The 17,318-nt window shown below is 34.3% G+C and overlaps 1 protein-coding gene across 1 annotated transcript in view; it reads left to right on the forward strand.

The window, feature by feature from the left end:
• Positions 1-17,318, forward strand: part of LOC122144783 (protein FAM184A-like) — a 99,064-nt gene that overhangs the window by 38,985 nt on the left and 42,761 nt on the right. Inside the window, 5 exon segments of the mRNA XM_042755941.1 lie at positions 4,723-4,800; positions 4,803-5,140; positions 10,156-10,282; positions 13,079-13,251; positions 16,941-17,040. Coding sequence (XP_042611875.1) covers positions 4,723-4,800; positions 4,803-5,140; positions 10,156-10,282; positions 13,079-13,251; positions 16,941-17,040 — 816 coding nt within the window.

The following is a 17,318-nucleotide window of genomic DNA, read 5'->3' on the forward strand; positions in this document are numbered from 1 at the left end:
TATCCGATTTTTTTATATTTTTTATGTGTCATGTGACATTGTAGGGCTGTAAGACTTTATCACGTTCTAATTTTTATATTTTCAGTTTTTTAATTTAAATTAAGTTGAAGTTTTAGTCATTTTTGATATGTGCTTTTGTTGGTTCCTTTTATTATTTTAGTATAGCTTATAGATTTTTTATTTTCCTTTTAGTATTAGTAATTTTAGTATTTCATTTTACACGTATTTCAGTTAGTATTTTGTGTTTAAGTTTCAAGTTTTCATTTTATATTTTACTTCAGCTTTCAGTTACCGAAAACCCCTTTTTAATAATTTTAGTTTTATGTTAATATAATAACGCTGCTGTATATATCACACGTAAACTCCGTCACCCCACTCAAGGTTTATTTTCATTGCAGAAAACAGAAATTCAAAAAAAGTAAAGTTGACAGCCCTACTGGAACGTCCACTGGAAATTTTACTGTTATTTCATAAATGTTTGGGAACAATGATTGCAGTTGATGGGGGGGGGGGGGGGGGGGGGGGGGGGGGGGGAATACTGTAAGTCTTCGTAAGTACTTTGTCAATTGTAGTATGTACTCTGGCCCAAATATATGTTTAGTGGATGAATTCAGTGCACAGCTGATTCCATCAAGTGTATTACTAACAACAAAACAACAAACTCAGTGCACACACATTAAAATAGTCAAGTTTTAAAATGATAAACCCAGTCAAACATGTTTAAAAGAGACATCACACCAAAGTGTACTTTTGATGGCATAAAATCTTGTCTAAATGGTGAAGTTAAGATTTTTTGTTTATGTGCATAATGTATTGATTGTTTTATTTTGAGCGTGGGATTTTTTTTAGCAGCATTGCTGTTTTTTAGCACAGTACTGGAATGCACCAATTGAGAATATTCTTCTAAACATAATAGCTTAAAAAGTGTTTTAGTCAAATTGACTTTCTTTGCAAGTAAAATTGCTAGACCGTTCCAGGAGTATTTTTCTCAGCATCAGTCAGTGCATATCAGGGTGAGTGCGTAACTTCCAGGGTGTTCTGAAATTTAAATTAGACGTTGGATGTATGCTGTGCATTCTGAATGTTTATTTAGTTTTATTATGGTTGTATGCAGGTTTGATTTCACTTGTAATTTTATAGGGACTGTGTTTTGCCTCTTACTGTAGACTATTGCTCAGGTAGATGGCTAGTGGTATTCTCTGCACGTCCTTCCACGAAAGGGTCTTCAGGATTCACGATGCATACAGGGGCTAAAAGTATGCATTGTCCTTTCTAGTCATTCATTCCCATACATTAACCAACAATTAATAAAGTGAAAATATCATGCATTTAAAAAATATTGAATATTAATTGTCATTCATAGTTCATATCTAAGCATAATAATTTTAAAAAAAAAGTTTAGCTTATCATAAGTGAAATTAAAAGAACAAAAAGGGCAAAAGGGTTTTTTACGCTTATTGGAAAACAGCCCAAATTACCCGGTTTTGGTTCCCGAAAAGGGGTTAAAAACCCATGACGGATTTTTTTTAAACATTTGTGAGGATTTTCCCACTTTCAGGCAGTAAAGGAGAGATGCCCCAACAATATGGCTATTTTTTTTGCCCCCCGCTCTGGATCGGCTCCGGGGATCAAAACCAGTGACTGGGGAAGGGGAAAACTAGTCAAAAAACTAAAACCGCTGATTCTTCTGTATCCACTGATGCCCTTATCACCCTCATTTTGTCTGGTAGAATAAACTGTTTGAAAAAAACCCGGAGTATAATGGAATCCTCTGTGGCCCTCCTCGGGGAGAGAGAAAGCTATAGAGTGATGAGAGTAGCCCCCTACGTCTTCCCCGGGAAAAGCCCCTTTTTTCTCCCCAAGAGCGGATTTGTAAGGAGATAATCTTTGTGCAGCTCTCAGGGGGCCAAACAGCTTCAACCAACAATGTCTGAAAATTTAGGGAAAATTTTGGAAGGGGGAGCCGGCCCAAAAAGGGAAAAATTTGGCGTCGAGGAAATTTTTGTTTTCAAAAAATAAAGCGGGGGGAATAGTTTGGCTGGGGAAAAAAATAAGACTATTTATGTTTTTACGAAGAAGGGTTTTTTTATGTGTCATTTTTGGGTTTAAACACCGACATTTTTTGTGAACATGTTTTTTTGTGAATATTTGTGTTTTTTAAAAACTGGGGGGTTTAAATTTTTGATCTCTGTGTAAAACTTATCAAAAATTCAAAAAAATTTTGTTAATTATTTTCTAACCTTTTATTCTGAGCTCCTTTATGAGTCTGTAATTTATTTGGTTTTCAAAAATTTAACCCAAAAATTTCATGAGCAGACCAAAGCTTAATTTTTTGAAGGCAATTTTGTCCCCTTTTGGGACTTTCAAACTCTCCCCCCTAAAACTGAAAAGGGGGAAATTAAAAAAGAAAAAAAGGGGCTGAAAATGTCTCTCCGTTTTTTTGCAATTGTTTCATATACTTTTTTTTAAAAAAAATGTGCATTTGCCCAAATCATTTCATTCTATAAAAAAAATAAATAATGTATCCTTTAATAATTAAACACCCCGGACAAGGAATTTTTCCCGCTGGTGGGTTGCAACCTTAAAAAAGGGTTAAAATTTTGTAATAAAAAGGGGGACGAAACGGGGGAAAAGTTTAAAAAATTGCCCTAACCATGCCCAAATTTTCCCTGCTATTGCAAGGAAGCAAAAAGAATATTTTTATTGTTAAAGAAGAGAAACAATAATTATAATTATTATTTGTTTTTAATAATTATAAAATTTGTTGCTGAATGGGCAAAGGTTTAAAAAAAATCCAAATTTCGGAACTTTATAATTTAAAAAAAATTGGGAGAGGGGCTAAAAGGGAACAGTTTAACTGACATTTTTTCCCCATCTTCAAAAAGCATGAATAAAATAGCAAAGGGGAAAGAAAATTTTTTTCAAAGAAAACTGTTTTTTTTGTATTGTTTTGTTTTAAAACAGCTTTTTTTAATGTTAAAAAAAAATTTTCGGGGCCATTATTTTTTTTTGACGTGCATTTTTTGGGACTTTTTGGTCACTTGATGTCAAAAGTTTAAATTTACAACCAAATTTCAGAATAAGTAAGGGGCCACGAGAAAAAGAAGGGGGTTTTTGTAAAATAAGGTGTTTTCCCCAAAAATAATAATTAAAAAATTTTAAAAAAAAAGCTTTACCCCCTTTTTAAACTGGGCATAAATCTTCTGGATTTAAAGGGCAAATCAGTGAAAACTTCGGGAATGAAAGTGCATCAGTTTTGGGTTTTTTGGGTTTCATTTTTAATGCATTTAAACACCCCATTCAGCAAAAAAAGGGGTTCACTTAAAAACCCTTTAAAATTTTGTTCTGTTCTTTGGGATTTTTATCTTTTTATGGGCTGAGCGAACACCGGGTTTTTGTTTTCCGGGAAGGGTTTTAGAAAAGGGTGCAACTATTTTTTGATTTAAAATTATGGGGGCTCTTTGGGAAAGGGGGTTTTTTCATCCTTTTTCCTCTCCAGGGGAAACTACGCCCTCAACACCAAGAATGACGGGGCAGAAGCGGCCCAAACCCCCCTGAAGGGAAACCCCCCGGGGGAGGTGGGAGCAGATCCCCTCGGAAACGCGGGGGGAAAATCATGGGAGTACAAAAAGCAAAATCACGCCGAGATGGGCTGAAGCGGCGCCCTTTAGTCTCTGGAGGAATTCCTGGGGCGGCACGAAAAGGGATTAGCGGCAGGCCCTGCCGGAATTTTGAGGGCCTTTTCCCCCAGGGGTGGAGGGAAAGCGCTGTGACGGGGAAAGGGGCAACCCCCCCCAGCGCGTGGGCAAACCCGTTTCCCCCCGGGGGAGGAAAAGCGCCGCTCATTCAGGCGAACTCCCCTCCTTTGGACAGTTGCAGGGGCCCCGGGTTTGGCAGGGAAACACAGGGGCCCCTTTAGGCGCCCGGGCCCCCCCCGGGGAAAAGGGGGTCTACCAGTTTTTTTTAAGGGTTACAAAGTAAAAATTTTTGGGGCTATCCTAGGGCTGCCCCCAAATTTTGGGGAAAACCCCAATTTTTCCCTTTTTTTGGATTAAAAAAAAAAAATGATTTAAATGTGATTTAAAAAAAAAACCAGGTTGAGGGCTTTCCGATTTGGCCCCGACTTTTGGATTTTTTTTCCGATGACTACAAAATAGTACTAAAACAATTTATTTTGTTATTAAATGATTATTTTTAAAAATTTACTACTGGGAATATTTAATGTAAAAAAAAAAATAAAAATTTAAAAAGGGTAAGTAAAAAGTAGTAAAAAGAAATATGTTCAGAATTTTTTTAAAAAAAATATTTATTTATTTATTTATTTCCAAATTTAAATTTTTAAGATGGATTTATTTATATATGGGTAAATTAGCTTAATAATTACTCATTTGCTTATCTGTTTTTGTTGATTAACATTACAGTTTTTACATGGATAGTACCTCTGGAGCAACCTTGGGTTAAGTGCCATGGTCAAGGTCACAGAGCCAAAGTTCATATACTGACCCTTGTGTGGTTTGAACCTTTAGTTTGCTAGCTTAGATCTTAAATCAAAGGCTACTGTACATTAAACATCAAATAACTACCAACTGGCTGTAAATGTGTCATTCTCTGTAGCATTTTCATATTCAGTAACAGACGAATTGTTTGTGACTGGTTAGGAAGCAGCACTAGGAAGTGTTTTGCATCCATTTAAAAAAACTCAAATGAATCTTGTATTCACAGGTCCAAGAACTGCTTCGCTCACACCAAAGCCAGATGCAAACTACAGCAAAGACCAAGAGAAACTGGGACAGCTTCACAAGCGGAGGTGGATTCCATGACCGAAAGAGTTGAGGAACTGAAACAGGACAAGAAGCGTCTGGTGGAGGAGTACGAGGCCAAGCTAAATAAAGCCCAGGCTTTCTATGAACGGGAACTGGAGGCCATGAAGCGCACGCAGCAGATGACTGCAGAGAACCTGCTGGCCTGGAAGAAGACTGAAGCCGAGCTGAGGAAGGAGTTCCAGGTGCAGGAAGCAGCGCTGCAGAAGACTCGGGGGAAGCTGCGCAGTGAACTGCAGCGGGTGCAGGAGGGGCCAGGGAGGCAGGAGAAATCCCACAAACTGCAGGCTTCCCTCATTGCTGCAGAGAACAACATCAAGGTAAAGGCCACCAGATGCCTCACGTGTCCTTGTTTTTATTTATTTTTTTTATTTTTTATTATTTTATTTTTATTTTATTTTATTTTATTTTATTTTATTTTATTTTATTTTATTTTATTTTATTTATTTTATTTTATTTTATTTTATTTTTTTTATTTTGCAAATTAAATTTAAAATTATTCATTTAAATAAATAAATATTTAATTAAAAATTTACTTTAATTCAATGATATGTTCACCCAAAATGGAAATTCTGTCATCATTTACTCACCCTGGTATGACATTCTGGTCATACTTTAGTTTGGGGACCGATTTTCACTATAACTAGCTATTAACTATGACTTTTGCCTCAATAAACTCCTAATTTGCTAATTATTAATTGTTAAAAAATAATTCCTAATAATTCCTTACATTTATATAGTGCTTTGTGGGCACTCTAAGTGCTTTACATAGAAGGGGGGAATCTCCTCATCCACCACCGTCACCACTAGTCCACAAAGTACTTGTTACATTTAGGTATGGGGTAGGATTAAGCGTCTAAAATATGTTAATGCAGAATAAGCCATTAATTTATGCTTTATAAGTTAATAAACAGCCAATATGATAGTAATAAGTATGCAGATAAGCAACTCTTAATAGTGAGAACTGAATTGAATTCCATTCAATTGATTCAATTTAATTTATTTAATTTAATTTAATTTAATTTTTAATTTAATTAATTTAATTTAATTTAATTTAATTTAATTTTTAAGACAACACTTTACAAAAAAGTTCTATTGTTAAAGGTTAAAAATGCAAACAACATTAACTAACTGAGCATTACATTTGTTCAGTATTTATTTATCTTTTTTAATTTAGTTAAAAAAAATGTTTATTTTTTCCGGTTACTCAGGTTTATTAAACTTAAAGATCCCTTTTTCTTTTAATAATTTATAAACCTGGAATAAACTTAAATAATTCTTAAGAATTTTTTCCATTTTTGGGGTTTTTTAAACTCATTATTAAACAAATTTTAAAACTAATGTGATTTTTGATAGTTTTTACCTTACGAATTTTTTTTTTTTTAACTCTGTTGGTTTTGTGCAAATTCACTTTAAAGAAAAGTACATTTGTTGTGTTTAAAAACTTATGTTATATTTTAATCTCATTTTCTAATTCGTAAGAAAACATCTTATCTTAATAGTTAAATGACGCAAACAAAACTCTTCCTACGTTCCGGGCCGCGGTCTCTTTTTTTAAAATTCTGCTCTACATGTTTTTTTTTTTTCATGTTAAATATCTTTTTTAAATGTATCACATTAGGGTACAAAAGGGTTAAAAAGCGTTGTGTTTTTTTTTTTTTTTAATTTTAAATTTCCCCAGTCTTTACAAAAAAACGAAGAAAAAATTCAAATTTTTTTAAACCCCTTTAACATGTATTTTAAATCTTTAAAGGCGACACAGAAAACTCGGTGAAAGTCAAACACTGTAGTCTTGGTTCTCTGAACAATCAATATTTCAGACATTTACAGAAAGACTTCAAAAGCGTGGGACAACCTGAAACCCGAAAGTCTTTCAAAAACTTTAAAGAAAAAAACCGTCCCACATGGCCCTCCCAAGGGATTTCTTGGACTTTTTTCTGAAGGAAGAACTGACAAAAATTAAATTTTTGGGGGTCTCAAAATCCATGCTTGCCTTGATTTATAAAATTGTTCAAAAAAACAATGGGCCACTTTAAATTTTTTTTGCTTACATAATTCTTGCTTTTAGCAATTATAATGGCTATTTAATGGCAATGTGCCGAGCCTCTTTAGCTCCACCCACACACACACACACACACACACACACAGAGCAGATCTTTAATGGAATCGATCTTTAGTCACTGTGGCATTTTCAGACTGGCGCTCATAATGATCTGCCTCCTGGGGTCTGTGCTGGTTTTTGTTAATCTTTGCTGATCAAATGCTGAATTACTCAGGTGAGAGATCTACATCACATACTTGGAGCCTTTAGTATAAACAAAAGGTAAAATCATTGAAGTCTAACCCAAATATCCAAGGTCAAATAGCCTGCAGTCACAATTTGGCAAATCAGACCGCTTCAATCAAAGAACATTTAGATTCCCCAGGTGCTGATTTTCACCCAATTACAAGCTGCTGTTTTCCAGATGAGACTCCTGTCACCTTATTTAAAGATTTCACAGGTCATTTTAAAAGGGCATTTTTAGTATTGCACCAGGTATTGCTTCAATAAATACAATAAAGAAAACAGTGAAAGCAATGCTATTATATTATAATAATGAATACAAGATAATTATAACAATTTAAAGCAATAATCTTTAAAGCGTGGTTGACTGTGTATGTTCCTGTGGCTCAGTGGTAGAGCATTGCGTTAGCAGCACAAAAGGTCATGGGTTTGATTCCTGGGAACACATGGCTAAAAAACTGTATAGCCTGAATTCATGTTATCGCATTGGATAAAGCATCTGCCAAATGCATAAATAACTGTATGTATTTAATTTTTGTCTGGCTTGATTGTGTTTATGGTTATCTAATGTGTTAATGCTTCCATAAAAAAAAAAAAAAAAAAAAAACTTATTTTTCACATAATTAACTTTTTTTTTTTTACCGCCTGTCCCTTCTCCTATAAACGCGCTGATCATTTCCTTGTTTTTAGAAGCCCCTCCTCAAAAATATGCGATGGGCTCTGATTGGTTAGCTGGCCCAGTGTGTTGTGATTGGCTAAACCGCCTCTGGAGCGCGTCTAAACATGTGCTCTGGTTGTATTGTAAACAATGGTGTCGTCTATATTGCTTATCAATAAAGTGGTGGAACTATGATGTCACTTTGTAGGCAAAAACCCAGAAGGCAAGTTAGCATTTTAGCACATCGTACCAGAGTCAATGGGTTTTTGAATGGGAGTTTGATTAAATCCCCTAGAAAATGGTCTTTGGTTCCACAGCTCAATATATTTTCACGTTTTATTCTATGACATAAAACACACCAGTTACACCCACTCGTGATTTTTTTAAATGTTACGTTTCTTAAAAAAGTACATTTTATCATTTTTATTAAAAAATAATTGGATGGATGCCACCTTATTGGGACAGTAAAGCCCTCCACCACCTACCCCTAATCCTAAGCAATTAACACCACTGATGAACTTTTTATTTTCCACTTTTCAATTATTTCCTTCATTTTATTGAAAATACATTACCTTCTGATATGATATGTGATGTGAGAAGTTGGGCAGAAGAAATGAGTTGTGACAGTGAGTGATTCGAACTTCGGTCGACACTATGCTTCAAAGTCACAAAATGTAAAGAGCCTCTGCCAATAAGACAGAATTGTTGCACTTAGTTTTAAATAGAAACTTAATTATTATATAATTATTAAATATTATTATTTAATTATTATTATAAATGTTAGAAGAAAATTTCTGTTTTGTAGAAAAGTTTTCCAGTTTGTGATACATTGCTGAATAGAAAGTCCAAAAGAACAGGATTTATTTGAGAGCAGAAATCTTTGCCTTAACATTACTCGTCTTTTACTATAATTAGATTTCTACCAAATGAATGCTTATTAATTTAAAAAGCATGCTTAAGTAACAACAAGGCAGGTAATAATTTCTGCAAAACAAACAAACCAAAAAACTACTGGCCTCAAACTTTAAAAATGTTTTTATATGGATGGATAGACGAACAAAATGACTCCCAATGAGATTTTCAATTGTAATAAAACTCTGGATACTTCTCTTTTCTTTTATAGATGTTTATTTCTAATTCATTTTTACTTGAAATAAAATGTGAATTCAATAGGAATTTGATTCAAAAAAAATAAAGAATTGAAGTTAATGGCACTAAATAAGGTGCTTATTATTACACCCAAAATGAAAAAATTGTCATCATTTACTCAACATCATATTCCAAACCTGTATGAATTTCTTTCTTCTGTGGAACATAATTTGAGAAATTTAAGAATTTTTTGTCCATAAAATAGAAATCATGGGTAACCAAAATGGTTTGGTAACATTCTAGAAAATCTTCTTTTGTGTTCAACAGAAGAAAGTCATTTGGAAAGTCATTGAGGAAATGATGACAATTTATTAGCAGTAACTTTCCAGCATTCTAGCTCAAAATCAATGCTTTTCTATTTGACAAAAATGCATTATTAAGTTTGTTGCATTTGTGTGAATTCAGTAATATCTATCGTTTCTGTCCTGTTTTATATATTCACTTATTTACTTCAATTGAAGGCCCTATAACACATCAAAACATTCAAGGGGAGACTTGTGGGAACGTTATTTTACATTCTGATCGCAACTCATACCACCCCAGCAACCCTCCCCACCCCCCACGGGATTTGGGGGGCCTCATAGCAAATTCAGTGCACGATTGGAATTTATCGCTGCGGTGGCCTACCAAACGGCAATGCTGATCAGCGTGGTAGTAAAATTCCATCTTTTCCTGGTCTGCACTAAAATAATGTAATTTTTTTTTCATATTTGTGCATAATTAAAGTTTACTAAAAAAAGTCTCTACTCTTCTTAGCAATTTATAATGCGGTACTCCTGTATGACCTAGATTGGAGTGCGTTTCTTTCTCTTTTTGCTGTCTTTGCTATAAGAAGAACAAAATACATTAAATGAATTCATTCAGTGGAAAAGTCGATGATTTGAAAAAATTTAACGTAAGGCTCCCACAATGGTAGAGTGAAGGAAAAAGTTAGTCAGACAATGAAGCGATAAGGAAGCCGAGAGAAGTTCTTTTTAGAGAGGCGACGGAAATCGACAGAGAGCAGGTAGGGGAAAAGAGCTAATGTGTACGTGCACAATTAATGAGGATGAATTTGAGAATAGAGGAGACAGTGTGAAAGGAGCAAAAATGGAAAAAATGACATGAGTGAAAGAGAGAGCGAGCCAAGAGAGAAAACCTCGTGATGGTTATATAGAGAGGCAGCTCTGAGTAATGAACAGAGAGATAGAGAGGTTTGTGTGAAGTGTTTGATTTTGTTGATTGATTTGTGTGTGTGTCTGCAGGAGCTGCATAAACAGTTGGAGGAGGTGACTAAGGACAAGGAGATCGTGGAAATCAGGCAGAGGGGCAGTGTGAGCTGGAGGGTCCAGAGACCGAGTGCAGCAGCAGGCCACAGAGATCCTGCTCAAAGCCAGTGAGATCGCACATGCTCTCCCATCACCTCTGTTCACAGTCAACTGTTCAATCCCCTCCGCTCACTTTCATTGATTCATCCTTCTACACTGCTTTAGGCTACTAATCCATTACCAGCATGCACAGCAGGATTGTGTGAGATTCAGAATTAAATGCCAAGTGCCTTCAGGTTCCAACTGATCTTCTCCTTTGAATTGAATTTAAACAGGATACAGAACTGTAATTTAAATAAAACATTTGTAAATAATTTGAAGTAAAATGAAATGAATTTCAGAGAGGTTAACAGTTTGTATTGTTTCTTAGAATACATGCATCTTTATGAGTCATGTTTTTAAATGTTTATTATTGTCATTTTTTATATTGAAATAATAATTATTATTAATATTTACACATAAATGTTAGAAGCGTATGCACTAAAATAATTGTAACTATTTTTGATGTTAACATCTATCATCAACATCATCCTCATCATCATCATCAATATTGCAAATAAATTTTTGAAATGCATGAGTTAAAGTCTTTATTATTATTATCATCATCATCATCATCATCATCATAATCATCAACATTGCAATTCTGTTTTTGAAATGCAGGGTTTTTAAAATAATGGCAACGGTTTTTTGAGGTTAAAATATGTTGTTGCTTTACAGACCTGATTCAGTTTTTTTTTTATTCATTTAAAGGTACAGGAATTTAAGATCTAGGTTGGAGATCCTTATTTTATTGATAAATTTGTCATGTTATATCAAAACCTAAACAATTGATGTACTGGCTAGTGGTATTTAAAGGGGAAGGAAAAAAAACTAAACTATTATTGCCATATAATTGGTTAAAATTAAAGAAATTCACATACTTAACTGTTGTTTGTATAATTTTTTAATAATACATGCTTTTTATTAGCTAGTGTGTATATTTTTAAATTTATGTGCTTTTTCTGCAATGTTATATTTTTATTGTACTATGAAATATTCTTAATATTATTACAAATAATATTTTACGTCCATAGCGGGAAAAGATAATGGACTAATTTTTTATTATAATAAAGTACTTTTTGAGGTTTTAAATTCCCATTGTCCGCACCTCATAGATGAAACTCTGAGTCAGCAAATAAAAGACTTTAATGGAATAAAAATAGTGATATTTGTATAAATAAAAACTAAATAAATAAAACTATGCCACTTATTGGCATATGTATTGGGGTAAAGGTTAACTGGATTTAGTCAGCGGTGTATCAGATCAGAGATTATTGCAGCTCCCAGGTGCAAGGCACCCATTGCTGTTGACAGAAAAGTTTGGGGTTGATGGATCAGCTCCCTGGTATCCTGGCAACAGCAGCTAGTGTGTCCTAACAACAGTGTTCATCACCCACATTCTGGAATGTTCCCCTGAGGGAGGCAGAGCCCAGCTGGGTCTGTCACACCTAGTACCGCCAAAACACACTTCTTGATTCTTTTATCTGGGGAGAAACAATATAGGTGTTAAAGGATCTCGATTCACACTCCGTGATTGTGTTTATGTGTTTTCTGCACTGCATTAATGAATTTTAAGACGAAGCAGAAGCCGCTATTCGAGACTCCTTATCCAGGCTTCAACTCCAGATAGACCACACATTGACCAAGTGCATTTCTTTTAAAAGTTTGTAGTGAGGAAAACGTGCAGATCAGGTCAACGCTGTAATTGTAATTAACTTGAATAAGCACTGCACTTATTATTAGTATAATAGACAAGAAATTGCAGAAAACATTAACTAGTACCAGAACAATCAAGGAAACTTTAAAAAACTATTCAAATTCCCACAATTTAATGCACCCGCCCTGACCATCCATTTCCAGTGTAACAAAAATTAAAACATATAAAACCACAATAATCAATTTACAACCTTTAACTCTTTTTTCTTTTCTGTCATTTTAGTATTATATAATAATTTATTACCATTTTAGAGTTTTATTTTATTTTTAGTTTTAGTTTTTCTGTTTCATTTTAAGTGTAGGTTTTTTGAGTTTTGCACTAATTGTTCATATGCTTTGTGTCATTTTTAGTTTTGTTTTTTTCTATTCTCTTCTACATATTTTTATTTAAGCTCTAATTTATTTTTTATTTCAGTTTTAGTCGTTTTTAGTGCTTGTAAATTAATTGTACAAAACTCAGAAATGTTGCCTTAATCTTTTAATGTAAGTGATTATGTATATCAGTAATTTTTTTTTATCTTTGATTTTTTAATTTTACTTTTTATGGTAGTAATTTTATGCACTTTTCTATTTTTTGTTTAGTTTTCATGTGGTTTTGTATCAAAACAGGTAAAATATGTTGTTGGCAACTACCTGAATAAGCAGTAATAATATTTTTTTTTTTTTTTTTTTTTTTTTTTTTTTACACCTTTTAAAGCTTTCTTTGAAATTTATAATTTTATTGTATGGTATTTCAGATGTATATCTATATATATATATATATATATTAATTGGAATTAGTAATGTGTAATAACATTTTTATTTATGAGGGAGGACAACTGAAATTCCTGAATTAACATGCAGAATAATTTGCTCTGCTTACTGTTCAAACATACTACTTTTTTATAAATCATGCAGTCTACAGCATGTCTGTGGCAGTATGCTGTTAGCATGCTATTTGTAATTATAACACAGCCTAGACGATGTTTATCTGGTGAAGAGGAGGCAAACTTGAGGTTTATTTGCAGCATTCAGGTTCACAGTATTGGCAGGTGGAAGGATCTTTGACTCTGTCTGCTCTCTGTGTTAGATGACATTCAAAGCATTGCACCCCTCCTCTCTACAGTTTCTGTCTCCCGCTTTCTCTGGGCCGGGCCCAGGTCAGATCGGAAGCCTGCAGGCCACCCAGATGACCTCACGAGGCGGTCCATTCGGGATCTGGAATTCGGAGAAGTTCCCGTCTTAAGGGACAAGGTGTTTGCGCCTGGAGGAGGAACGAGGGGCATTGCAGAAGAAAAAGTCAGACGCTGGATGACAGGTAGAGACAGCAGATCCCTCTCTCTATAGAAGGGACGGATCAATCCCATTCAGTTTACTGGAATATAGATCACTCTTAGGCCCGCTGGGAATGTTTTTTGGATACTTTGTATCACAAACCAACTTTTCTTGTGATGCTTTGGGCACTTTCTGGCTGTCAAAAAATCATGACACTAGTTGGTTTTATACAGAATAAATGACTCTGGTAATTAAAGTTAAGAAAGGCTTTAGCAGTTTTTTTTTTCAGATGCCGCTTGGTTTGATATTTTTTATCTAATCAGTGCCGTTTTTAGTGTCCAGATATTTTTGAGCTGCCTGATTTGTATTGTACCATATAAAGAACAAGTTTTTCTATTCCCAGTGTATTTTAAAAATACAGTTATTTTTATTATTTTTTTTTAATGGCAAACCTGAATTTTCAGCATTAATACTCCAGTATTTGGTGGCACATGAATCCTTCAGAAAACATTCTAATATGCTGATTTGGTGCTGATAAATATTTTCTTATTGTTAATTGTCAGGAAACCTTATATTTTTTTCCTGATGCTTTGGGAACCTTTTTCTGGGTGCCTCTAGCAGCAGTTTGGCAAATGCCACTTGGATTAATAATTTTATGTCTAATGCATTGCCATTTTAAGGGTCCAAATATTTCTTGGGCACATTTTGTACTGCCACCAAAGATCTTGAAGCCTGGTTAGTGTCTCTAAGAGATGGAGTGGAGGAAAAACAGCTCAATTGCAGAATCTGTCTGTATGACGCTTAAACATCACTTCTTGCGAAACATTATTTCACGAGTTCCTTTCCAGACACTCATGAGCTTAAGCTTTAAGCATATACTGTACAAGGCCATCTCTCACGTTAAACACTGGGTGCTTTATCACAGCCAAATCCAGACCTCTATGTTTAATTCAGAATGCTCCATCCTCACTGCAGAGGGCTCAAGACCTCAGAAAATGTCTCTTTGTGGTGGCCGGTTGATTGAACGGGAACTCTATTTCTCAGTGGTTTCACCAGCTGGTACAAAAAAATTTCCTTTGCGGAGACGCATGGCTTTTATTTACTCGCTAAAGTTGGCATCTCGTGCTCTTTGTCACGCAACAATCCTGCTCAAGCAGTTTGGCTGTTTTCTGTCCCTGTCGCATTTAGGTTTCTTCCTATTATACACTGAGAGCCCAATAAACAGATTGGGGAATGTGGGCTTGTTTCTGCGTCAGAATACCCTCTCAGCAGTTTTTACTAGTAGACTTTGGGAAACTTTGTAAAAGCTGTGTGCGTCCGTCATGTGACACATTGCGAAGGCATTTCCCTCTCTCTTCCTATAGCTTCTCGTCAATCGTCCTCCAGTGTTTTGACTAATGAAAAGGAAAAAGCTTCACGAGATTGAAGCTGATTTATTATTACATCTTCAGAAAAGGTCATGATCCAAGGGTCCATTAAATCCACTAATTATTTATTTTTACTTTGTTTTTGTTTTGTTTGTTTGTTATTTTTACAGTTTAATTTTATGTTAGTTTTTGGTCAATGGTAAAATAAGTCAAAACATCTCTCACCAATCAAAAAATATGTCGTTTTTAGATTTATGTATTTGATTGCATTGAATTTTTATTGAATTTCATCTATTTGGCTTGCAATTTAACATAAACTAATATTTCAAACTAACTTCATATGATGCATATTGTCAGTCATAAATAATTAATGTACAATTTCTGCACTTAAAAGTTTTTAATTTTTTTGTTTTTAACACTTTATATTTATTTTATTTGTTTTGTCAAGTAAAATCAACGTCAAAACGCTCGGCGCTCAAAGTTATTTTTCTTATTTTAGGATTTAGGGATGGGAATTGCATTGATTTTGAATTTCACTCCATTGGATTACAAGTTTTAACATAAACTAATGTTTTCAAACAACGTCATAGGATAATTTTGTCATTCATAAACAAATAAATGAAAAGAGTGTCGGCACTCAAAAAATTGATTAATCAAATTAACATGGAATTTAATTATTTTTTAAAATATTTTCAATCTATGTTTTATATACTAATTCATATTGTGAATGGAAATTTATTCATATAAAAAGTTTGAAACATGATTATAAAATGTGGCTAACAAATTCAGTAATATGTAAGATGTAAAACTCCATTGCATTTAAATACTAAAGCCTAAATGTAGGCCTAAATTTATTTATTTATTTATTTTATTTTTTTCAGAAGACTCCTGTCATCTATTTCCCTTACGTTCCATTTAGCTGTTTTAGAAACACAAGACTGTGTTCTCTGTGAACATTAGCCTAATAAACACATCAGAAGGGGCTCAGCTGAAACCAGCCTAAGTTCAGTAATTCCCTAAAACCAACTTTTCAAAAAGGTAGTGTGTATATTTACAAGTCATGGACTTCTTGTGTTTCGCCTCCTTGTGCGTGATTTCAGGATAATTCCTCATTTGACATTAAAGGTCTCATCAAGCTTTCTCTCCTGGTTCGTTCTGGTCGCCCACATCACTAAGTTTGTTAGCAGCACCCCCTTGAGTTGCTGTTACTATGACAACACTCACCAAATAGAGCGGGAAAGCATGTGGAGTGCATTCACTCTGCTGGACAACTTCTGCTGGTCCTATAAGGCGAAGTTTGTATTTAGGCATTGGTCATGTGGGCTTTCAGCTATTCACTGTTATACTTTTAGATTGATTCATACTTTTCTGAACAGAAGAGACGTGTTCCCTTATTTGATTGCCTGTTTGGGCTTCTTGTCACAAACCCATACTTTATAACATGAATTAAAGTTTTATCTAAAGGATTTTTAATTGATATACATTGCGCCCTGCAAATTTCCAAAACTCTTATTTCTCAGTCCCAAATCTCTTTATTGAAAACAAAATGCCAAAGTCACTTAACAAAAAAAAAATCCTTACCTTTGTTGAATAAATTAGCACTGGCCTTTTTTTTTTTTCTTTTTTTTTCACAAGTATTAGTCATTAGGGCAGAAAATTGATTAACACTACTGTTCAAAGGTTTGGGGTCAGTATTATTTATTTGTTTATTTAATGTATTGAAAGAAATTACTACTTTCAGCAAAGACACATTAATTGATCAAAGTAACAGTAAATGCATTATATTCGGATCAAATAATGATGTTCTTCTTTGTTCAAAGAAAGAAATCAAATTCCTGAAAAATGTTAGCTGGTTTTCCACAAAAATATTAAGCAGCACACTGTTTTCAACATTAAGATATATCAGCAAATCAGCATATTAAAGGCTTCGAAGGATCATGTGACACTGAACTGAAGTAATGATGCTGAAAATTCAGCTTTGCATCACAGGAATAAATTACTTTTTAAAATATATTGAAACTGAAAACAGGTAAGTTTAAATTGTAATTATATTTCATAATATTACTGTTTTTTTGTGTGTGTGTGTTTTTTTTTTGAGCGATTGTGTAAATAGTCATGTGTATAGTAAATAGCATATTTACTATGTAAATAATAAATAATCAAAAACTGTATCTAGATTTAAGGAATAATAAATGAATATAAATGCATCAGATGGGTAATAATAAAATTTACGTGTTTAGAGTTTTTTTATATATACAATATAAGATGGGTAATAATAAAACAGTTTATATAAGCATCAAACCATCTTTTAAATATATTTGTCTTTGATTTTTTTCCCCTCAACAGTCACTTCGAGAGGAAAAGCAGATCTATGAGAAGGAGCTCATGAACTTGCGTGCCAAATATGAAGAGGACACTGCTCCCTTTAAGGATGCCCACAGCCGGCGTTGGACGAGATCTCCAGAAAGCACCGGGTCGCTCTAGAAACACCCGAGCGTCCTCCGAGAAAGAGAGGAACCGACTCCTGTCTGTGAGTGAACTCTGTCACAGCACCCACTGCTGTCAGCCTGGGCCCACATATAACTTTCTAAAGACTCCCAGAGCTGTCCTGTTGAGATATCAGCATGACTGCGCCTCACTCGTTAGCTTCAGACTGAAGAGTAACTCGCTGTCTGGCATCAGTCAGGAGCTGTCACCTGAGAAAGAACAAGAAGTACCTTTGAG

The sequence above is a fragment of the Cyprinus carpio genome, unplaced genomic scaffold (genome assembly GCF_018340385.1).
Source record: "Cyprinus carpio isolate SPL01 unplaced genomic scaffold, ASM1834038v1 S000006759, whole genome shotgun sequence".
In the NCBI taxonomy this organism is placed as follows: Eukaryota; Metazoa; Chordata; class Actinopteri; order Cypriniformes; family Cyprinidae; genus Cyprinus; species Cyprinus carpio.